This window comes from Dipodomys merriami, unplaced genomic scaffold (assembly GCF_024711535.1).
Source record: "Dipodomys merriami isolate MVZ:Mamm:240054 unplaced genomic scaffold, mDipMer1.0.p SCAF_57, whole genome shotgun sequence".
Taxonomy (NCBI): domain Eukaryota; kingdom Metazoa; phylum Chordata; class Mammalia; order Rodentia; family Heteromyidae; genus Dipodomys; species Dipodomys merriami.
Genome location: NW_027206146.1, coordinates 6,984,701 through 7,007,667, shown reverse-complemented (window position 1 = coordinate 7,007,667; position 22,967 = coordinate 6,984,701). Strand labels below are relative to the sequence as shown.

Here is a 22,967-nt window from a genome sequence, read left to right as displayed (position 1 = left end):
GACACCAAAGGAAAGATGATTATGAACTAGCTTTAATTAGCTTTTCACCAAGCTTGTCACAGCATCTTGAAAGCAGAGGTGGGGCTGTGCGAGAGAAGCAAGGGGTGTTGGATTTAGGAGGGGGAGGGGTTTGGGAGGGGAGAGGGCTCTGGGTTTGGGGTGGGTGGGAGCTGGGTTGGGGGGGGTTGGGTTTGGGAGGGGGATGGGGGTCTGAATCAGAGCTCCTGGGCCCAGATGTTCTTGGAGCGCTGCTGGGAGGGGTTAGGATGATTTAGAGCAGGATCTGGGGAGGAAGAGAGGGAGAAAAAGGACTTGGACATTTTTCTTTTTGGCACAGAACTAGGGATGGAACCAAGTCGATCAAAAATGCCAGGCAAATACTTACACTAATTCACACACACACACACACACACACACACACACACACACACACACACACACACACACACACACACACACACACACACACAGGTCTATTTGTATTGTGTGTGTATTGGGAGAACCTGTGGGGCGGGAAGTCCCGCTCTATGCTGATGTCACTGCCATGCATGCCAGGCCGCTGGGGGGCTGGACGTCAAAGGGCGGCTTGGGAAAAGGGGCTTCTGGGGAGGAGGTAGAGAAGAGAAAGGCAGCAAGAGACACGTAGGGAGAGACGAGTCCCCAGGAGCTGAGCAGTACCTTACTCTCCTCAACCCAGAGGAGAGCCTGGGCCAGCCTGAACGGAGACCTGGGCCGGCCAAGAGGCCTAAGGAGATCCAGGCTGGCCCGAGGGCAGATCCCGGCTGGAAGAGAGTCCTGAGGAGACCCAGGCCAGTGGAGAGGCCTGGGCCAGAAGAGAGGCCTGAGGAGACCCAGGCCAGTGGAGAGGCCCAGGGAAGCCTGGGACAGCCTGAGGGGAGACCTGGGCCCGAAGAGGCCTAGGGAAGCCCGGGCTGGCCTGAGAGGAGACCTGGACCCATGGAGAGGCCTGGGCCTGCTTGCAAGGCCCAAGGACACTCTTGCTGGCAGAGAGGCCTGGGACCTAGGCTGGCCTGAGGACAGACCCAGGCTGGAAGAGAAGCCCAGGGAAGCCAGGGCCAGCCTGAGAAAAGACCTGGGCCAGAAGAGAGGTGGAAAGGCCTGTGAAGAGCCAGGAGGCCTGCAGAGTTGGAGAATCAGAGGCCTATGGGAAAGAGTCAAAAGGAAAAAATAAACTTGCCCCCTTGGAGGTTGCAGCTACTCCTAGTTCTGAGGTAACTCAAGACAGGGTTGCAGATGAACTAATAAAATTCCCTTGTCACCTTTAGCTGTACCTCCATGGGTTTTCTCACTCATGGGTTATTACAGTGTGTGTGTGCATGCTGGTACTGGGGCTTGAACTGAAGGCAGTGAACTCAACTCAGCCCAAAGGGCCAAGATCCTATGTGAAAACCACAACTACAGTGAATGGGCTCAGTGAGTGGAGTGCAAGGCTCTGAGTTCAAGTCCCATTACTGTGGAGAAATAAGAAGCAGCCCATGTGGAGATGTGTCTCAAGTGGTAGAGCACCTGCCTTGAGGGGAAAAAAAAAACAAAAACACAAAGCCGAGTGAGAGCAGAAGGCCCTGAGTTCAAACCCCAAGCCCCAGTACTGGCACAAAATAGCAAGCAAAGCCTAGTGCTAGTGGCTCACACCTGTCATTTTAGCTACTCAAGAAGCTGAGATCTGAGGATCGTGATTCAAAGCCAGACCAGCAAGAAAAGTCCTTGAAACCTTTATCTCCAATGAACCAGCAAAAAGCCAGAAGTAGGGCTGTGGCTCATAGAGTGCTAGACTTGAGTTAAAAAAAAAAAAAAAAGTTCAGGGACAGCACTCAGGCCTTGAGTTCAAGCTCCAAGACCAGCACAAAACAAAACCAACCAAGTTCTCCTCTGACAGATGACTTCTTGTAAGCACAGGGGGAGGAGCCATTGTGGACTCATACCTACTCCATCATCTCCTTGATCATGTCAAGGATTTTCTGCTTGCTGTTCCGCACATTTTCTTTGGCCTTGTCCAGAAGATCCTGCACCAGCTCCAGCGTGTAGGTGTCAGAGATTTTGAACGTGCCGTATTTATTTCTCCAAGCCTCAATATCATCTACATTAAAGTGGGAGGGACAATGTCTCCTCAATAGGGTGGATAATTTAAACTGGTGTCCATTTAAACTGGAGACTGGTATATAGTTCTGAGGACCAAACCGATCTGGCCCCTACTTCACAAATCAAACTTCCATTATGACTAGCTCTATATTCATAACCCAAAGTGCCTGCCTCCACCTGACGGGTGAGCCCATTTTCTATGTTGGTCTGTTGAGACTCAATTATTAACCATGGTGGGCGGACACAGAGCAGGTGGCCCAGAAAGATGCATGACAAAAAAGGCAACCATAGACATGCTCATCTCCTACTGGGGGTCTCTCGGGAGTCTGGAGGAGAGGAGGCCATGGGGCGGGGGAGGGCAGGTAGAAGAAGAACTTGCCTCTATCACCTGTTCACCTGGAACCTCATGTTGAAGGTGGAAGGGGGAGACAATCACAGGCAGAAGAAACACATAAGATGGGGGAACCAGATGTGGATGAGGTGGAGGAGGAAGGCATTCTGCTCTCTGACCTTTACATGTTGAAGGTCGACCAGATGTCCCCAAGGCATAACACAACCCTAGAAGCCAAGCAAAGGCCTTCTCACCTTTGCAGTTGCATTGGTTAAAGAGGGGGAAATGCATCACAGTGGGTCCAGTGTCCCCCTTGAAGATGTAGCAGCTATCAGGGGCCTCAGCACACTGCTTCAGCTTGGCCTTGTCCACAGGGGGAAAGGGGATCCCATGCTGCTTGCAATAGTCAGCTGTGGCCAGGACAGTCTGCAAGAGGGGGCCGGCCGCAAGGACCTGAGTCAGGGGTGGTCCTTCAGTTCCCTGAGGCCTGTGGCCCTCACTGGAGCCTCAGGGAAAGAGTTCAGATCCACAGCAGAGTTGGGGGGAGTGGGCTAGGAAGTGGGGTTCATGTTTCTTGCAACAGATCACATCCCCCAGGTTCTGTGGGACGATGCTGAGTGTCCACAGGCCTGACCCCAAGGGACCAAGGGCTGATTATCTCCATGGAGCAGAGACAGACCAAACTACTGTGGGTGTAGAGGTAGGACCCCAACAGTGGCAGAACTCCTGCCTGGAGGAGGGGTCCAGGAAGGCCCTGGTTGGCTGGACTTAGGTTTAGGCTGTTGGGGTGGTGATATCAAGATCCCTTCAGACCTGATGATGAGGGGATTTACTTTCTGGGCCCTCAGCCAGCATCTCTCCACCAGCCTTCTGCCTCTACCCCGGCCCAGATCCTTCTCAGACTGTTCCCTGTTACCTCGAAAGGGTCCCCAGCGCTGAAGTCGAAGGAGAGGATGAGCTGGATGTCCCGTGCCGGGGGCAGGACGAGGGGATAGGCACTGTTGATGGCCAAGCCAGCATCCACCAGGTGAAGGAGCTTCCGGTTATACATCTCCTGGGCTATCTTGTCATCGGCGGAGACTAGGAGGAAGCATCTTGGTGATTCTGTACCCCCAAGATCTATGCTAAGGCCAGAGCCTGGATATACACGAACAGCTTTGTGCATAAACAGAGCCAGACAACCTCCTGCCCAGCCAGAAATGCCACAAGACAAGCAGGGGCGGGGGAGGAAAGGAAGGGGAGGGTTGAGGTCCAGCCAGCGTGCAACCCTGCTGTGGTTTGGGTGTATCATGACTGTGACCCCCCCAAAAAAAGAAATAAGTCTCATGTCCTGGAAGCTTGATCCCCAGGGAAGGGGAGAGGGGGTGGAAGCACCGGAAGAGCCTGCATTGGAAGGGACTTGAGCTGGTTGGTGGAGTGGATTAGCTCCTGGAAAAGCAAGCTGCTCATGCCACCCACCAAACCCTTTCTGCACACTGCTGTCTCCTTTTCCGCTGCTTTGCTGTTTTATCCAAGGAGACCCTCACCAGAAGCCAAGCGGACAGGGGGCACCCAATCTTAAGACTTTCAGCCTCCACAAAGAAATGGAGGAGGGGGGACAAAGGGTGAACAAATGCAACAGTGGAACTCACTAGACACTATGTGGAAAATGAACTGCTATACAACTTGTGGGTGAGGATGGGAGGGAAAAACTGGGAGGGAGCAAGAGAAGGGGTGACTATAACCCCTCTGTACCTCACCTTCATAATAAGAAAAAAAAAGAAGACTTTCAAACCTCTTTTCTTTACAAAGTCTTTTGTTATAGAAACACAGGGCAGACTAATGCAGTTTCTCAAGCCGTGCCCAGCCTTGACCCAGTGGGACAGTTTGGCATTGCACCCTTTGTGGCATAAAAGCAACAAGGCACCAGACCCAAATTGCCCAGGCTCCTCTTATCACAAACCAGGGTGCAGGGCTTGGCAGGCCTTCAGAGGCATGGTTGTCAGCTATGAGAACAATGGAGATTGTAAATGGGCCTCAGGACACTCTAGAGACCAGAGTCAATTCTCTCCTGACAAACAGGTCAGCTAAGGAAAGAAAAACTACCCTACAAAGACAGATTTGAGGGCTTGCCAACAAGGAATTCAGATTGGGGACAGAGGAAAAACACCCATTCTTCAGGGATTGGGCCTTTCCAATGTCAGGAACCACCTGCCCTTCGGGGATTGGTCCTTTCCAATATCAGGAACCACCCACCCTTCAGGGATTGGGCCTTTCCAATGTCAGGAACCACCCACCCTTTAGGGATTTGGCCTTTCCAATGTTAGGAACCACCCACTCTTCAGGGATTGGGTCTTTCAGATATAGGAACCACCCATCCTTCAGAGATTGGGCCTTTCTTGATGGTATCAATCAATGCCAATGAAGCCTCAGGTCTCTATTAAGCAACCCCACCTCAACCTCCCAACCTCCCCCCTCCCCCCAGGGAAGCCACTCCATTCAGACCCATCCAGGAAGTCCTGCTACCTGCTACCTGGATCCCTTAAACTCAACCCAACAAGAGACAGGGAGAAGGCTTCCTCACCACCTTCATGGAGGAAGTTGTAAACTGTTCCCCATTCCCAATTCCAAAAGCACGCTATGGTTTTGTTCAGAAAAGATACAGTGTCCATCCATGATCCTAGAGAGAGAAATGGATAGGGCTAAGGTGAGTGTCATGGATTAAATATCTCCCAACCCCCTACTCCAACCCCAAGGCCCTCAGGGGAAGCTCTGAAATACTGATGGGGGGGGGGAGAGGGGGACTGGATGTGGACACAACACCTTTTGGTAGAAGAATGTAGGCTGATCCTAACTTAGAATGTGGTCTTAGCCAGTGCTGGTGGCTCATGCCGGTAATCCTAGCTACTCAGGAGACTGAGATCTGAGTGTCACAGTTCAAAGCCAGCCCAGGCAGGAAAGTTTGTGAGACTCTGATCTCCAATAAACCACTCAGAAAACCAGAAGTGGTGCTGTGGCTCAAGTGGTAGAGCACTAGCCTTGAGCTGAAGAGCTGAGGGACAGCGCCTAGGCGCAGAGTTCAAGCCCCATGACTGACAAAAAAAAAAAAATGTGGTCCTGAGCTGGGCTCTGAGTGGCTCACGCCAATAATCCCAGCTACTCAGGAGGCTGAGGATCTGAGAATTGTGGTTTGAAACCAGCCTGGTTAGGGAGCAAAAGAGCTCAGGGGCAGCGCCCAAGCCCTGAGTTCAAGCCCCAATATGGCCACACATACAAAAAGGGACAGTTGGTTGCCCCCCAGTAGGCTCCCCTCCCCTGTGGGGCTGAGAGAGGGGAAGAAAGAGGATGGGGGGGGGCACTTACCCCGGTTCATGTCCTGGGAAGGCTGCCTTCCTAGCCGTGTCAAAGAATGTACCACTAACTGCAGGAACTGGCCTTGCTCCTCCTCAGACATGGTCTCCCACTTCAGCATCTTCTCCGCATACTCAGGCCCATCCTCTGTCCCCAAGAAACAGAGATGATTGGGGACAGACTAGGGTCCAGGTCACCAGCTTCAACCCTCACCCAGCCTGCTCTACTTCATCTCCCATGATGCCCCAGCTCTTCCTCCTGCCATGGGGGCCTTCTTCAGGCTCCCTTCCCCTTTTCCCCAGCACAGAAGTCTTGACTTTCCTCTTTCCTCTGCCTGCTGCTGGGCCTCGAGACCCCACTCACTTCTCAGTGCTTAGCACCAAGGCCACATTTCTAGAAGGGTCTATGGATTCTTTATCATCATATGGATGGAGAACTATGGGGGGGGGCACAGAAAGATCACATGCCTCCCTTAGATAACCTACAGCAACAAGCAGCAACCCACAGACCACCTCCCATCCCCTGTTGGGCACACAAGCCCATCTTATGCACAGATCTACTGCATATGGCTTTGACTATGGATGTTCAACAAATTTGGGCTAGCCACGCTTCTCCCGCCCCCCCCCCCCCCCGCCCTAGTCCTCCTATCCTTTATTTACGCTTTTCCTTTGGGTCACCCTCAGACCATGCCTTCCTGCCCCCCGCCATCTCCATCTCTGCCCCCATGGGCCTCCGAAGTCTCAAGCCAGTGCACAAACCTGGGATGGCATTCAGGGCCTGACTCAGAGCCTGGATCATCTCCGGAAGGCCCGGCACCTTTGGGTCTGTTTTGTAAGTCACCAGGAAGTCCAGGAGCAAACCTTCTACGTCTAATGCTTCTCTAGCCACCTCTGTTCAGACGGAAGAGGTTCTCCCGGTGAGGACACCCAGAGGCCATCGCCAGCTCGCCCCGGCCCCCTCCTTGGGAGGTGGCTGAGGGACACCCTCTCCCTGCCCAGCTTGCCCAGGATTGTCTTGACTGAGACCAGAAGCCCAGCAACCTCCCTCAGTTAGGTCAGAGCTCTAGGGACCAGGCTGGGAAATCACCCCTACCCAGGGTTCCCCCTCTTCCCCTCACCCCTGCCCAGCTTCCCCCTCTTCCCCTCACCCCTGCCCAATTCCCCCTCTTCCCCTCACCCCTGCCCAATTCCCCCCTCTTCCCCTCACCCCTGCCCAATTTCTCCCTCTTCCCCTCACCCCTGCCCAATTTCTCCCTCTTCTCCTCACCCCTGTCCAGGGTCCCCTCTTCCCCTCACCCCTGCCCAATATCTTCTTCCTCCCACCCCTGCCCAACTTCCCCTTCTTCCTCTCACCCCTGCCCCAACCCCTCCCTTCCCCTTCACTCTCTTCCCATTTCGTTCCAGGGACCCAGACACCAGGGAGAGTGAGTGCCACACTGCCTGGGCCCCTTCCCAATCTGGGACACTGAGCGTATATCTCTTCTTCATCATTCCTTTCTAGACCTGTCCAAAACAAATCAAACTGAACAAACAAACACCTTTCACCATCACACACAAAGACCCAAACTCACAAAGAGGCTGAGGGTGGGAGCGCCCATCCCTGCATGAGACCCCAGAGGCGGTGCAGCCGCCCTGCCGTGCTGCCTGGCCTTTTCCTTTCTTTCTTTTTTGGGCTCTAGTTATCTTGCAGATAGGCTATTGTTTTGTTTGGCCAAGCTGCCCCTGGGATCATTAGCGTAGTCCTGTGATGAGGGCACAGGGCCATCCATGAAGGCAGAGCCCCGCCTCCCCCATGCCTAGCCTCTGTCAAAGACGGCCTGTGTGCAGCGCATGCGTGCTGAGGTGCACATGCACAGTGGTTCTGAATGCAGTGTGAGAAGCAGCCTGCACTGGCAGGGCAGCAGGCAGCACCGAATGAGTGGCCGCCCGTGACACTGGACTCCATCTCCCTGAGCAGGACGCTTACCTCTCTTGGATGAGCGCCACAATTTATCTTTCAGGCTCAAAATCATATCTGCAAGACAGCAGAGGAGGGAGAGTGTGGATGCGCACAGTACAGCCCCCAAGTCACCCGGCCCAGTATTTCTACAGCAACCACAAACACCTTTGGTCATACTGACTGAACAGATGTCAGGATGGGCTGGAGATGACCCCATTTCAGCTCTAAGATCTGAACTTGTACTTTTCTTCCAACCCTGCCTTGAGGGAACTACCATTTTGAACTCAAGATGGTCAGTGGTGGGCACATTTATGCCACGAGAATCTGCCATCACTGCCAAGCAAGAGCACAAAGCATACCCACAAGGGAAAGAGGGGGCCAGGCTGGAATGAGACAGATTCTCCTTTTAGAATTGATTTTTTAGCCAACAGCTGGCAAATATGGGCACCAAAAAACACTGTTAAGCCAAGTGTGATAATGCATGCCTTTAATTCCAGCACTCAGGAGGCAGAGGCAGGAGGATGGTGAATTTGAGGCCAGCCTGGGCTATAAGAGTGAGATTTGGTCTCAACAGATGAGGGGAGGTGAGGGGAGAAGGAAAGGGAAAAGGGGAAGAGGGAAGAGAGAAGGGGAAAAGAAAGGAAAATGGCTGGGCACCTGTGTTGCACGCCTGTAATCCTAACTACTCAGGAGGCTGAGACCTGAGGATCAAGGTTCAAAGCCAGCCTGGGCAGGAAAGTCAGTGAGACTCTTATCTCCAATGAACTACCAGAAAACCGGAAGTGGCTCTGTGGCTCAAGTGGTAGAGTGCTCGCCTTGAGCTGAAGAGCTGAGGGACAGCGCCCAGGCCCAGAGTTTCAAGCCCCACAACCGACAAAAAAAAAAAGGAAAATGAAGGGAAGGAAAGGAAAGAGAAAGGAAGGTTAGGGTCACATGAGAGTACACAATGAAGAACAGCACTGAACCAATGAAGAGCTTGGTGTGTCAGCTGTTCAGTGATGATCATTACTAGCCTAGCATTTAATGGAATATTACTTGTGCCAGGCTGTAGTCTAAGCACCTAGAACCCATCAGTCATTTAGTATTCTTATCTCCTGGGCTCTGTCCTGTGCAAGCCATGAAGGAACTAAGTCACCAAATTCTCAGAATCACTTTTTTTTTGTTATCTCTGTCTGCAGAGACAGAGAGGTTAAAGATGGTGACTTTTCTGGCACCAGATGTTTCTAAGTACTCTCTCTGGTCTCCCAAGACTCACCCCATATAAATTTCTTATTTTCTTCTGCATTAGCCACAGCGCTTCCCCATAAACCTGCAGAGAAAACAGAAATAAAACCGAAGCTCTATTGGCTAGGTGCCAATGGCTCATGCCTATAAATCCCAGCTACTCGGGAGGCTGTGATCTGAGGATCATGGTCGTCAGTTCAAAGCCAGTCCAGGTAGGAAAAGTCTGTGAAACTCTTATCTCCTGTTAATCACCAAAAACTCCAAAAGTGGGCCTGTAGCTCAAGTGGTAGACTGCAACACAGGACCTGTGTAGAGCTGGACCTTTGACGGGGGTGGGGGGGGGAGAGTAGAGGCTAGGGGAAGGGTATGGACACCTCTGTTTCCCACCCCCACTGGACCCGATCTGACCTCAGTACTGACCTCTCAGGAAAGAAAGGTCTCGTTCAGACTGAGGCCTACTCAGGTTTCCATTCTTGAACTGGCTTCCGAATCGGGTGATGGGGATGTAGGCCTTGAGAGCTGGGTAGCCGGCGTGGTGAGGAGTGAACTCGAACCAGGAATCTGTGAGGAGGCAACACAAGGGTAAGCGCAAGCATGGAGCCTAGCACAGAGCCTCGAATCACAACAGGTGCTCAGGAAGGGATGCGTGAAGACGCAGGCATAGCAGAGACATCCTGTGCGGTCTCAAAAATAATCTTGGGGTCTCCTCTCCGGGCTTCTGAGACCCTTTGATCAGCTGGATAAAGTTCACCCATTTTCCAGCAGGTTCCCCAGCTATTTGGTGGTTAATGGAGCTATAGAGGAAGATGGCTATAAAAAATAAAAATAAAAAAAGAGCAGAGTACCCAGGTGCATACCTGTCATCCTAGTTACTCAGAAGCTAGGATCTAAGGATCGTGGTATAAGGCCAGTCCAGGCAGGAAAGTCTATGAGACTTTTATGTCAATGAACCAGCAAAAAGCTGGAAGTAAGGCAGGCGCTGGTGGCTCACGCCTGTCATCTTAGCTACTCCGGAGGTTGAGATCTAAGGATCCTGGTGCAAAGCCAGCCCAGGCAGGAAAGTCTGTGAGACTCTTATCTCCAATAAACCACCAGAAAACTGTAAGTGGCACTGTGGTTAATGTGGTAAGGCACTAACCTTGAGCATAAAAGCTTAGGGACAGTGCCCAGGCTCTGAGTTCAAGCCCCGGGACTGGCACACGCACGCACACACACACACACACATACACACACACACACACACACACATGCATGCACACATGCATGCACACATGCACGCACCACACACACACCTGTCCCTGCCTCCACTTTGACTGTCTCACAAGCATACTGTCTTGTAATTCTCTTGATGCACACACCATCAGCCTGTACCCCTGGGTGATTTCTGGCACTCATCTTCTCCTCACCTTCCTGACAGGAAGGTCAGCACACACTCTTTCTTGCCTTCTCCCTCCCTCCCTCCCTCCCCAGACCTCCAAATTTTCACTTACTCTTGTTTTTTTTCTTTACCCATTCAGGATGAAGGTCATTGTCGATGGCCGCAAATACGGGGTAGGGCAGGGCCCCGGCCTCCACATCCTTCTTCAGGCTGGACAGACAGGAGTCCTGGAACTGTGGCAGGAGACGAGGAGTGGAGGACTGACCCCACCCTATTATCCCAGGTGCACAGGGACTGATGTCAGGCAAAACCCCGGGTATGCATGGTGAGACATGTTTGATGTAGGCAGGAAAATCTGACCTGAGTCTGGCTATACACATTTCAGTGTGGTACGGGGTGCTGGTGGCTCACACCTGTCATCCTAGCTACTCAAGAGGCTGAGATCTGAGGATTAAGGTTCAAAGCCAGCCTGGGCAGGAAAGTTGGTGAGACTCTTACCTCCAATAAACCATTAGAAAACCAGAAGTGGAGTTGTGGCTCAAGCGGTAGCACTTGCCTTGAGCTGAGGGACAGTGCCCAAGCCCAGAGTTCAAGCCCCATGACCATCAACAACAACAAAACCTTTTCAGTGTGGGCCTAACCTATAGGGAACTCTGAAGCCCAGGAATGGGTTAAGAGGTTAGAATGGCAGAAGGCTGAGAATTAGATCCTGAGAAAGTAAAACCATCAAGGCAAGGCAGATGTGGAGCTGTTTGAACATTAAAAAAGCTTGAGAAGCCAGGTGCCAGCGGCTCACACCTGTCCTCCTAGCTACTCAGGAGGCTGAGATCTGAAGATCATGGTTCAAAGCCAGCCCAGGCAGGAAAAAGTTCATGAGACTCTCATCTTCAATGACCCATCAGAAAACCAGAAGTGGTGCTGTGGCTCAAATGGTAGAGCACTCACCTTGTGCTGAAGAGCTCAGGGACAGTGCTCAGGCCCAGAGTTCAAGCCCCATGACCACCACCACCACCAAAAGCCTGAGACCTTGGAAGTAGGATGATTCCCTCTGCTCCCTAACCATAAGGTAATGAATTACTCCTCTGTACTGAACTCAAGTAACCTCTGTCTCCTTGCTCAGACCCCATAAAAGCCTAACTCCAACCCTACCTCCTTGCACAACCTCTGATCCCTAGGGAAGGTTGTTGCCCCTTGCTGTTCCTCAATAAACAGTCCTAGCCTGTTGAGACCGAGTCCGGCCTTTTCCTTTTTCCAAGGAGAGTGAGCTCTAGGGGGCACAAAGATGTCATCAGGTCCCCTCCCAACAGGGGGTTCCCTGTCTAGAACTGGGGTCTGTCTTCTCAAGCAGTATCAAAGAACTGAGAAGTTGCCAGGTGCCAGTGGCCGTAATCCTGGCTAGTCAGGAGGCTGAGATCTGAGGGTCACAGTTCGAAGCCAACCCTGGGCAGGAAAGCCCTGTGAGACTCTTTATCTCCAGTCAACCACCAGAAAACCAGAAGAGGAACTGTGGCTCAAAGTGGTAGAGCACTAGCCTTGAGCTAAAAAGCCCAGGATAGTGCCCAGGCCCAGAGTTCAAGTCCCACAGCTGACAGGAACTGAGAGATTGGAGAAAGAGAGAGACAGGGTAGGGAGGGGTAGAGTTGTTAGACAAGATGCTTAGGGGGACATCTATAAGGGCAATGTGGTGAAGACCTCAGCCAGACTTACCTCTCTGCTCTGTCTAGAGACAATTAAGTAGGCCCAAAAGTCAGTGAGAGAGTAATTTTTGAAGCTGGATGATTCGATGGCTTTCTGCATGCTGACTGACATAGTCCACTCTGGATGTTCAAATCGCTGTTTCAGATCGGACTCAACATGGGCTATGTCCCCATGGTTGCTGTAGAAGGAAGACATGGCCCTGTGGGGAGAGAAAGTGTGGGGTGATAGATGTGATTTCTGCACGGAAAATGTGCCCAGATCCAATAGGAATGTCTTCCCTGGGCTAAGAAGTAGACTTATATGTGTGGGTGCTTTGGGCCTTCTTTTACTATCAGACTGAGATCAGAAGTGTGGAAAGCCAGGGAAGGTGAGCAACATGAGGACATTAATTAACTCAGGGAAAGTGCTTAACTAATTTATGCTAAAACTTGGGAAAGGATTTAAGCACCTGCTGGAATGATTCTTCCATTTTATAAGCAGGAGGAAATAAAAAAGAGAGCAAAAGCCAGGTGCCGGTGGCTCACGCCCGTAATCCTAACTACTCAGGAGGCTGAGATCTGAGGATCTCGGTTCAAAGCCAGACTGGGCAGGAAAGTCTGAACCAAGTTTATCTCCAATAAACCATCAAAAAACCGGAAGTGGTGCTGTGGCTCAATTGGTAGAGCACTAGCCTTGAGCTGAAGAGCTAAGGGATAGCCCCCACCACCGACAAAAAAAAAGAAAAAAAAAGAGCAAAGGTAGAACGAATGACTCCTGAGAGCCAAGTTTTGTTGCTATTTTTCTAGACAAGAGATGTGGCCATCACCTTGTCTTCACAGCCAACCAAGAAAAAGAAGAGGAAGCTCATCTTGCATTGTATAGAGGTAGATACCGAGGCCCAGAGTGTTGAGCAACTTCCCCAACCTCAAGCAGGCAGGACAGAAGCTGCACTGGGTTTGTTTCCAGATCATCCACCATCTTCACATCTAGTTCTCTATGCTGTGCTGAGGCCGAAGGGACGGAGAACAAGCCCGGGCATTTTTCTCTTAGAGGAATAGCTTGCTGCTTCCTATGTAAGAACTCAGAAGGGACTTTTGACGTTCCTGTTCCTGGGTATGAAGTGCTAACTGTTTACATTTGTGCTGGCCAGTAAAATCACCCCTGGAAAGCCAGGCGTCAGCGGCTCTCGGCTCACACCTGTAATCCCAGCCACTCAGGAGGCTGAGATGGAAGGATCATGGTTCAAAGCCAGCTCATGAAGGAAAGTTCCTGAGACTCTTGTCTGTAATTAAGCAGCAAAAATCCAGAAGTGAGAGTTTGAGGTTCGAAGTTTAAATCTCAGTCTAGAAGCAGCAGCAGCAGCAGCAGCAGAAATAGTTTTGGGCTTCTAAAAGCACACAGAGGGTCAGAGGACAGCTTTAGGAACTGAACAAAGCTACTGGGTGAAAGGCCTGTCGTGTGTGTGTGTGTGTGTGTGTGTGTGTGTGTGTGTGTGTGTGTGTGTGTGTGTGTGTGTGTGTGTGTGTGTGTGTGTGTGTGTGTGTGTGTGTGTGTGTGTGTGTGTGTGTGTGTGTGTGTGCGTGCGCCAGTCCTGGGGCCTGGGCACTGTCCCTGAATTTCAAGGCTGGTGCTTTACTCACTTGAGACACAGCTCCACTTCTGGCTTTTTTTTTTTTGTATGTGGTAATTTAGTGGAGATAAAGAGTCTCAAAGGCTTTTCTGCCCTGTTGGCTTCCAACCACAATCCTCAGATCTCAACCTGCTGAGTAGCTGGGATTGTAGGCATAAACTACTGCATCCAATTTGAGTGGTTTTATGACCTAGACATAGTTGCTTCAATCATTGGCCACTGGCAACTCCAGCACCAGCTCCTCCTGCCATCTTGTCTGGCCATGATTTCAACTGAGTGACCAGCTCTCCCCTCCTGAAGCATGTAGCACCTCCTCAGCCAAGAATATCACCCTAGTTTAGAACCAAGTGTGTCCCTGCCACCATCATCACTATCAGAGGGCACCAACCAGCTCTTCCAAGAACTGGGAACCTCTCCATACCCCCTGTTTCTTGGGTCACAAAAAAATCTGCTACAAAACACAAGAGCCCTGACTGACCACTTGGAGCCTTGGCCTGCCCCATGTTATGTTCACAGTGCAGGGATTGGAACCCGGGCCTTGTGATTTCCTGGTTTGGGGACAGTGTGTTGTACTCAGCCTACTAAAGACATTCTCATTCCAAAGTCCATAGGTGGCAGGGCCAAGGCACCCGTGCCTATGAACCCACCTCCACACCCAGGGCAGACATTGCTAATCAATCTTGGCATGACTTTTTCCTGGGCAGAGATGGAAAATGAGATTAATGGCTAACAGAGTTAATGAAACAAAGAGCAGAAACTCAGACCTTAGGGGTGAAGTGGCTCTTGAACAGTCACCCATGCAGTTCCTGAGGTATGTGGCTTGGCAGGGCTGCTCAGTTTCCAATATTAGGGAAGGATATTGAATCTTTCCCTTCTGTTGCTCCTGCTGCTGCACTGTAGTTAAGAAAGAAGGCCCTGGGCTGGGAAGGTGGCTCAGTGGTAGAGCGCTTGCCTTGCATGCATGAGGCCCTGGGTTCGATTCCTCAGCACCACATAAGCAAAAAGAAAAAAAGCCAGAAGTGGTGCTGTGGCTCAAGTGGTAGAGCGCTAGCCTTGAGCTGAAGAGCTGAGGGACAGCGCCCAGGCCCAGAGTTCAGGCCCCACGACCGGACCCCCCCCCCCAAAAAAAAAAAAAAAAGAAAGAAAGAAGGCCTTGCTTGGAACTGGCAGCTCATGCCTGTAATCCCAGCAACTCAGAAGGTCAAGATCTGAAGATTGAGGTTCAAGGCCAACCTGGGCAGGAAAAGCCTGTGAGACTCCTATCTCAAAATGTGTGCGTGTGCGTGTGCGCATGCGCATGCATGCACATGCACAACCACCCACCCACCCACCCACACTGAAGAAAGAAAAAGGATATCAGTATTTGATATCCTTTCTTTTCTTTTTTCTTTCTTTTTTTTTTTTTTTGCCAGTCCTGGGCTTGAACTCAGAGCCTGGGTGTTGTCTCTGAGGTTTTGCTCAAAGCTGGCACTCTACCTTTTGAACCATAGCTTCACTTCTGGTGTTTTGGTTGTTCATTGGAGTCTCCTACTTACCTGCCCTGGGGCTGGCTTTGAACCATGATCCTCAGATCCCAGTCTCCTGAGTAGCTGGGATTACAGGCGAGAGCCACCAATGCCCAGCTCATCGTCATTTTGGTGTTGGAAAAAACTCTTTACTTTCAGATTCAGAAACTCAGTACTTACCAGGTGGAACCTGAGACCCCGGCCAGGTACATGATGGCATCCAATAGGCCGAGTTCTTTCAACTCACTCAGGACCCCGAGAAAGCCGATGTGCGCACGCATTCCGCCACCTGAACCCAACACGGCGATAAGTGGAGCCTGGGCATTGGGGCAGAAGGTGGTGAGAGGTTAAGGACTCAGGTGGGAGTCTAAGCCCTCCCCTTCAGTGCTTGGGCCCCTGGTGCCCCCTGCCCTCACTCTGGCTCAGCTGAGGCTTCAGATCCTGGGGTACAATGGAGGAACCCCCAAGGTTATCTTCTGCCATCCCTCACCTGAGTGGCCTTGATGCCCTGGACCTCCAGAGCTTTTAACACCCAGGGGTTGCGTTTTTCCACACACGCCTTCTCTTGTTTCACGCCCTCCTGAGTGAGGCCATCTTGAGGACTTCCCAAGGCAGAACATAAAACAAAAGCCAGACAGTGGGTGGTGAGTGAGAGGAAGAATAAAAATACAGCATGTGTCCAGTGGCACCTGCCATTCAGGGGGTGCTAGTGGCTCATGCTTGTCATCCTAGCCATTTGGGAGGCTGAGATGGGAAGGATCCCATTTGGAGGCCAGCCCAGGCAAACCTATGAGACCCTCAGCCCTTCTCCATCATGGGAAACTCTGGTGCCAGGCCAACCCAAGCAGAAAAGTCCATTAGACTCTGTCTCAATGGAGAAGCTGGGCATGGTGGTATATGCCTGTCATCCCGGCTACGATAGGGAGCTTCAAATAGGTGGGTTGTGGTCCAAGACAGAAACTAAGACTGTATCTCAAAGTAACCCGTGCAAAAAAATGGCAGGAATTTGGCTCCGCAGAAGAGCACCTGCCTAATAAGCATGAAGCTCTGAGTTCAAACCCCACTACCTCCTGTAAAAAAAATTGGGCAAGCCGGAAGTCGGTGGCTCACACCTATAATCCCAGCTACTCAGCTAGTCAGGAGTTTGAGATCTGAGAATAGGGGCTCCAGGTCAGCCCAGGCAGGAAAATCCATGAGACTCTTATCTCCAATTAACCAACAAAAAGCCAGAAGTAGAGGTGTGGCTCAAGTAGTAGAGCACTAGACTTGAATGAAAAAGCTCAGGGATAGCATCCAGGCCCTGAGTTCAAGACTCAGGCCCCACGCGCACGCACACACACACACATGCACGCACACACACACACATACATACACACACACACACAATCATACATTTAGCTTACTTTGTGTTTTCGGCCATCAGTGATTTGGAGGATGGCTCGTGGCTCATCTTCCAAATCTCCTCCACTTATTCTACTTCAACTGTTGCCCTTCCTGGCTGCAATCAAGCAGATAATTATTTGGGTCAGCTCAGGCCTGAGCTGGGGCCTGCTTGAAGGCCTTGGGCTTGTTTTCTGGAAACCCATTGGTAGAACTGGCTGTTTGGTTTCTTGGAATTGGATCAACTGTGTTCTTTGTCATTCTTTTCACCTGACCTCTCCCCCTCCCATCCCAGAGGCCGTGGCTCCCCTCAAATTTAGCTCTGGTTTCATAGCCATCTCAGGGATCGAGGCCAAATCAGGGGACAATGACCAACGCTGAAAATATCATCCAGCCCTGATATGTGCCCTTTCCCTCCTCCCCATGAGGCCTGATTCTTGGGTGGGCACTGGGTGCAGGGAGGTTGTCTCTCTGTGACCAGCTGCCAAGCAATGGAGAATGGTGACTTCTTCTAGGGTTGGCTGTGATCCCCCAGATTAATCTTTTCTCTGCTCTAATAGTAAAGTTCTTCATCCGTGCCAGAGCTTGGGACATCCCAATGTCCTGGGGCCATTGCTAGGAGACTGGCTGGAGGAGAGACTCCCCCTGACAATGGGACATCCCCAGACTTCCCAGGTGTTCAGTCCACATCTGCTCTTCCTTCCCTCTCTGCAAGGATTTGGAATAAAAGAGCTGAAATTCTGCAAGGCAGAATTAACTCCGGGGAAGAAGTTACAATTGTTGGTAAGCAGCAGGGGAGAAAGCGATTCACACTCCCTACACACATCTTGTAAAGTACTGGCATTCATGCTTGGGCCAGCCACCCAGGAGGCTGAGATCTGAGGATCACAGTTCAAAGCCAGCTCGGACAGGAAAGTCCATGAGACTCTTATCTCCAATATGCCACCTAAATACCAGAAGTGGAGCTGTGGCTCACATGGAGCTCCAGGCTTGGGGGAGGGGGTGGGAGCTTAAGGGGGAAACCATGAGGCTCTGAGTTCAAGTTCCATTACTGGCACAAGCAAAAGAAGAAGAAAAAAAGCCATATTCTAAGATTGCTTTTATTCTATTTATCCACCTATCCATTCCTACAGCAGTACCTGTTTAGAATGGCACCCCCCAGTATCTTCTTGATCCCACCCCCTCCCCCAGACTCCTGCCTTGTCCCCCAACAGGGGACAAGTCTGAAGTTGGAAGGAGACTGTCTGAAGCTTGTGCCTGCATCAGAGCTCCAAGAACAGGACCAGACAGGAGGGAATTGGTTGAGAAGATCTGGCTACTTACGATGCTGGGGGTCTCCTGCAGTCCTGAATGGGTCAGAAGGCAGAGACAGGAAGGAACAGCTATAAGCACTGTCTCAAGGAGCGCTAAGGTGTGGGTCCCTTCATGTGTGTGGGCCAGTCCTGTCAAGTGCCCTTTATATAGGGCGTTTAAAGGAAGTGGCTGGGAACTCAGCCCGTGGGGAGGGGGAGAGGTTGGTGTAAGATTAATTTATTTTTTAATTATTTTTTTTTTATCACCTCTGGCACAAGCTGGGCCTTTGGGTGTGGCTTGTGGGAAGTGTCTACCTTACGTCCTATACATGGACGTAAACACACGCGTGTTTAGCAGGCACAGCCTTGGGTTTAATTCTGAGCTCCAACCACAACATCATGCAATGAATGGCGCATCAAAATGATCTTGCTTGTGTGTGTGTGTGTGTGTGTGTGTGTGTGTGTGTGTGTGTGTGTGTGTTTGTGTGTGTGGTGCTGGTCCTGGGGCTTGAACTCAGGGCACTAAGGGTTCTTTTGTTTTTATTGTTTTTATGGGAGGGGAGGGGGTCCATCAGTGGTGGGGTTTAAACTCAGGGCCTGGGCACTGTCCCTGAGCTTTTTGCTTAAGGCTAGCACTATACTACTTGAGCCAAAGCTCTACTTCTGTTTTTTTTTTCCCCTTTTTTGTCAGTCATAGGGTTTGAACTCTGGGCCTGGGCATTGTCCCTCTGCTCTTCACCTCAAGGCAAGCACTCTACCACTTGAGCCACAGCGCCACTTCCGGTTTTCTAATGGCTTTTTGGAGATAAGAGTCTCATGGAGTTTCCTGCCTGGGCTGGCTTTGAACCACGTTCCTCAGATCTCAGCTTCCAGAGTAGCTAGGATGACAGGCATGAGCCATAGGCACCAGGCAGGTTTTTTTAAAAAAAATATGTTTTTATTGTAAAGATACTATACAGAGGGTTACAGTTACATGAGCAAAGTAATATCCATTTCCTATCAAGCATTGTTACCCCCTCCTTTGTTTTTCCCCTACCATCCCTTTCCTCCTCCCCCCCCATCCCCCCGCCAGTAGTTTTTTTTTTTTGAGTCCAGTCGTGGGCCTGAACTCTGGGCCTGGGCGCTCTCCCTCAGCTCTTCAGCTGTAGACTAGCTTTCTACCACTTGAGCCTCAGCCCCACTTACAGTTTTTTCTGCTTATGTGGTGCTGAGGAATCGAACCCAGGGCCTCAGGCAGGCAAGGCAAGCACTCTACCACTGAGCCACCTTCCCAGCACCCCCCCCCTTTTTTTTTTTTTAATTGGAGATAAGTGTCTGATGGACTTTCCTGCCCCAGCTGGCTTCAAACCATGATCCTCAGATCTCAGCCTCCTGAGTAGCTGATTATGGGCATGAACTACTGGTACCTGGCTCATCACGTTTTCTATTTCTGTTCCCAGTCTCTCCATGTCACATCTTTTCACCCCTTCCCTTCAAGTTTCTTTCCTGATACAGGAAGCCTGCCAGACTTCAGGAATTTATTACATATAGTTTTGACCAAGGTGGTTTAAAAATAAATCCAATTTCAAAACCACACCTTGTGGATTTTCATAGGTGCAGTGTCAGTTCTGAGTTACTAGAAATTGGTTTACATCATGTGAGCTGATATGCATTTTCCTGCCTTAAAATCTGCCTACCCTGGAGAAAACTGTGTCCAAACAGGAAGATAAAAAGCTAGAATATAGAAGGCTCAGATCTGAAGATTGCAGTTCAAAGCCAGCCCGGGCAGGAAAGGCCATGGGCCTCTCCAATTAACCATCAAAAGTCCAGAGCTGTGGCTCAAGTGGAAGAGCACTGGCTGGGTGGCATTCTGGGAACTGTCCATCAAGTGTCTGCATTACTGCACGGAAAACATCTGCATCCTGAGCATGCGCAGTTGGTTTTCAATGGCCGTCTCTTTGGAAGTGTAAACGGATGGATTGCCAGGGTCTGTGGCATACTTTTATGGTTTTGGAAGCATCCAGTATCTGCTCAGTTCCTCTGTCCTCTTCCCTCTCTTCCCTCCCCACCATCCTTTCAATGTCTCCATTTTGTTTTCCTGTCTTCAATGGAACCCTGAGAATAGGTGGACAACCACTGCCAACCCCCTAATTTCAGTTCAACTCCTTCATTGGGAAAACAGGATCAAAATGATTAGGATGTCCAAACAGAACAACGTGGAATCCAGCCAGGAGCCGCCAGTACCAGGTAAAGAAACATCAATACCACATGTGCTCTTCCCCTTCACCAAAGGGCTCTCTCCTTTTTTGGAGGGGGGTGGAGAGGGAGGGAGAGGGAAGACTGCCCTGGAACTCACAATCCTCTTGCTTCCACCTCCTAGGTGCTGGGATTAATGAAGTGCATCACCACACCTGGCCTTTCTTCTTAAGACTTTCATTCTGCTCCCTCTCCTTTTCTTCACCACACCTGGCCTTTCTTCTTAAGACTTTCATTCTGCTCCCTTTCCTTTTCTCTCTCCTCTCTCTTCCTCCATCCTCCTTATTCTGGCCCAAATGCAGCTTGGAAATGTTTGTCACAGGAGAAAGAGCTGGCCTCAAGATGGGACATCTATACCATGGAATATCATACAGCCATAAAGAAGATGTTACATCATTGACAGGAAGATGGATACAGTGGAAGATCATCATCATGAGATAAAGCCAAATACTGCATAGATTCACTCATTTGTGAAATCTAGACCTAAAAGACATATACAGGTATACTAATATCTATCTATCTATCTATCTATCTATCTATCTATCTATCTATCTATCTATCTATCTATCTATCTATCTATCTATCTACCTACCTACCTATCTATCTAGATCTACAAACCTATAAACATTATTGTAACTGTGGCCTATTTGGGGGAGATGAAGGGGAAGGGAGAGGACCAAAGGAGAGGATAAGTGAAGATCATATTTACATAGGGGCACATTAGTTTATATTCACGTATAGAAATAGGACAATGAAACCTGTGGATTGTTTGTCATGGGGATTTTTTTCTCTATCACTTTTTAGCGCTCTACCACTTGAGCCACAGCTCCACAGTTCATTGGAGATGAGAGTCTCATGGACGTTCCTTCCTGGGCTGGAATTGAATGATGATTCTCAGATCTCAGTCTCTTGAGTAGCTGGGATGACAGGTGTGAGTCACCAGGGTCCAGCTGGGATTATTTTAAGGAAGGGGAAGGGAATGAGGAAGCCTGATGATGGGATAACGGATGCATGTATAGAAATATCACCATGACCCGTGGGCCTCCCGCCATGCCTAATAAATAATTTTTCTTTTTCCTATTTCTGTCATGAGAGAGGTCTGCGGTCCAACTCCATTTTCTACACCCTCCCTTTCCACACTCTCCCCCGGCCCCCATAGCTGAGGTCACCTAAAAGATTACCCCAAACCAACGACTTCTGAAGAGCTCCTAGCAAAAACTAGAACTAAGAAGAACGATACCCAACCGTCAAAGGACTTCTCTAGAAATCCTTGCAAAATTCTAACAGGGTAATTTAAACAAACCCAAGGCTCAACTGTAGAGTTTCTCAGCAACTCATTGCAAAACCAGCATTAAGATAAGAAAAGGTCAGATGCCGGCCCTGAACACGGGCATGTTGGCCAAGCAACAGAAATAATGTCTTCTGCAGAAAATGGGGCCCAAGTAACACATGCCTCTGCTCCCCTTCCTATAAAACCTCCAAGAGGAACCTGGGGTGAGGGTGGGGTGACCAGACCTTCCTGTCTCCCCTTTGTCACCTCTGGTGACTCCTTTTGGGTGTTCAGAGACAGTGACTGTGTCTATGTGTGCCTAATCTACGGCATGCTTTTGCCATAAACTGTCTGGTTGTCAACTTTGTGCCACCAGATACCACTAAGTGGGGGGCTGGGGAGAGCTGAGGAATTGGGGGTTGAAAGCTGTTAATAGTAAGGCCGTAGTACAGTGCTGACATCTGTCTGCCCCTCTTCTCTCTGTACACAACTCCTCAGCACACAGCTCCTCTTGTCTCTAGCAAGGGAGCCCCGGGGGGCTGACTGTGGATACAAACTGGAATGATCTGCCAGCTGTCAGACCACTACTGAAGGCTCAGGTCACAATGCCCCTGTATTTAAAAACATCCTTGGCGTCAGATGCCAGGCTCACGTCTGTAATCCCAGCTACTCAGGAGGCTGAGATCTGAGGATTATAGTTTGAAGCCAGCCCTAGCAGGAAAGTCTGTGAGATTCTTATCTCCAGTGAACCAGCAAAAGATGCTGTAAGTGGAGGTGGGACTCAAGTGGCAGAGTGTCTGCCAGCCTGGAGCAAAAAAAAAAAGCTCAAGCATAGTGCCCAGGCCCTGAGTTCAAGCCCCATGACTGGCGCGCGCACGTGCGCGCGCGTGCGCACACACACACACACACACACACACACAGTTGGTCTTGAAGGGTAAGGAGAAAAGTTAGAGGAGTCTGCTTACTTAGAACACATGATGATTAATGTGAGTGGCACCATTTTCCAGGAAAGGATTGCAGAAAAATTGATGGGGACATTCTTAAGGTGTTACTCAAGTATAAAACCGGCTTGTTTTTCCATTCTAGAACTCTTGAACTCAAGGCCTCTTAGTCATGCTCAAAAGCAAACTACCTCAGCTACACCCCCAATCCTGTTTTAGTTTATTTTTCAGATAAGTTCCCCCCCCCCCCAGGGCTGGCATTAGACTGCAATGCCCCTATCTCCACCCTCCACATCACTGGCATGCATCCCCATGCCCACCCAGGAAACTAGTGATTCTTACAGGCAACTACAGGCAAAAGTGAAGTTGGAGGTTTTTGTGCTTATTCCCTAGACTCTGATCTTCCATGAACTACCCAAACAAAGCCAGAAGTGGAGTTGGGGCACAAATGGTAGAGTGCCAGCCTTGAGTGGAAAAAAGTATAGGGTTAGTGCCTAGGCTTTAGTACAAGCCCCAGGACCAGCGCGCACGTGCGCGTGTGCGCACGCACGCGCGCACACACACACACACACACACACACACACACTGTCTCGAGTGAATTAACACACACACACACACACGCACGCACGCACACACACACACACACACACACACATAGTCTCGAGTGAATTAAACCTTTCTCCTTTGGCCTTATTCTGCCTGCTAGTGTATTACTTCAAAGCTTGGTACCAACTAG

General features: G+C 50.4%; 1 protein-coding gene across 5 annotated transcripts; it reads right to left on the bottom strand.

Moving 5' to 3' along the window:
• Positions 1-14: 14 nt before the first annotated feature.
• On the bottom strand, positions 15-17,909 carry LOC138812559 (cytosolic phospholipase A2 gamma-like). Of its 5 annotated transcripts, none has more exons than XM_070000522.1 (16): positions 17,817-17,909; positions 16,517-16,611; positions 15,604-15,715; positions 15,294-15,430; positions 12,009-12,198; positions 10,414-10,534; positions 9,344-9,484; positions 8,955-9,008; positions 7,727-7,774; positions 6,520-6,651; positions 5,774-5,908; positions 4,995-5,090; positions 3,348-3,511; positions 2,686-2,884; positions 1,944-2,098; positions 15-283 (listed from the first exon to the last, which is right to left on the bottom strand). In XM_070000522.1, exons 2-15 carry the CDS (start codon positions 16,561-16,563, stop codon positions 1,944-1,946), a joined length of 1,731 nt encoding a protein of 576 aa, XP_069856623.1. In that variant the 5' UTR covers positions 16,564-16,611; positions 17,817-17,909; the 3' UTR covers positions 15-283. The 5 variants fall into 5 exon arrangements, with proteins under 5 accessions (XP_069856623.1, XP_069856620.1, XP_069856625.1 ...); XM_070000519.1 differs by having other exon boundaries at positions 1,948-2,098; XM_070000524.1 differs by having other exon boundaries at positions 1,948-2,098; positions 2,686-2,857.
• Between the last annotated feature and the right edge of the window lie 5,058 nt (positions 17,910-22,967).